Below are 724 nucleotides of genomic sequence, written 5' to 3' on the forward strand. Positions count from 1 at the left end.
GGGAGGGGAGGGGGCGGCGGCAGCGGCCTGTCACCCTGTCAGCCCGTCCCCGTGTCCCGCAGGTGGTGAGAGCCAAGGAGCGGCTAGACGAGGAGCTCCGCATCCAGGCCAAGGACGAGAAGGAGAAGGGGTGGAAAGCCGAGACGTGACTCCTGCTGCCCCCACGCCCCGTGTTCCTCACCCTTAACTTATAGGTAGCCAATAAATACCGTGTCCTGGCCTGGCCTGGCTGCTCTGCGCCCGGGGGGAGGGAGAGGGGACTTGCCCACCTCTGCCCGCTGCCCCGGAGGGGATCGGCCCCTGCCAGGGGCTGGGTTTTGCCCTGGGGAGGAGGAGGAGGAGGAGGAGGGAGGCGGCTGGGGAAGAAGGGGTGTTCCCCGGGGCACCGAGGGCTGCCAGGGCTCAAATGGCACCCAGGGAGGGAGGCTGCGGGAGCTATTTTTGTGGTGTGACCGGATGCTCTTGGCCTGAGCGCACGGATACCTCTGGCTCCGTACCACGGGAACGCCGTTACCTTTTTCCCACCGCGGGCGGGCAGCCAGGATAGCTGCTGGGTCGGGGCGAGGGGCCGGGGGACGCCGCCGCACTGAGCTGTCCCCCGCCACAGCTCATCGCCCCCTTGACCCGCCACAGCTCATCCCGCAGACCCTGGCCCCTGGCTTCCACCTCGGGCTCATCGTGGCGTGGCACCTCCAGCACCCCTCTGTCCCCTGGCTTTGTCCCC

At 68.8% G+C, this 724-nt stretch overlaps 1 protein-coding gene across 1 annotated transcript in view; it reads left to right on the forward strand.

Moving 5' to 3' along the window:
* Positions 1-219, forward strand: part of PAM16 (presequence translocase associated motor 16 homolog) — a 3189-nt gene extending 2970 nt beyond the window's left edge. The window contains exon 6 of the mRNA XM_009278602.1: positions 63-219. Coding sequence (XP_009276877.1) covers positions 63-149 — 87 coding nt within the window. The 3' untranslated portion in view covers positions 150-219. The remainder of the gene's footprint in view (positions 1-62) is intronic.
* The last annotated feature ends 505 nt before the right edge of the window (positions 220-724 follow it).

The sequence above is a fragment of the Aptenodytes forsteri genome, unplaced genomic scaffold (assembly GCF_000699145.1).
Source record: "Aptenodytes forsteri isolate BGI_AS27 unplaced genomic scaffold, ASM69914v1 Scaffold26, whole genome shotgun sequence".
In the NCBI taxonomy this organism is placed as follows: domain Eukaryota; kingdom Metazoa; phylum Chordata; class Aves; order Sphenisciformes; family Spheniscidae; genus Aptenodytes; species Aptenodytes forsteri.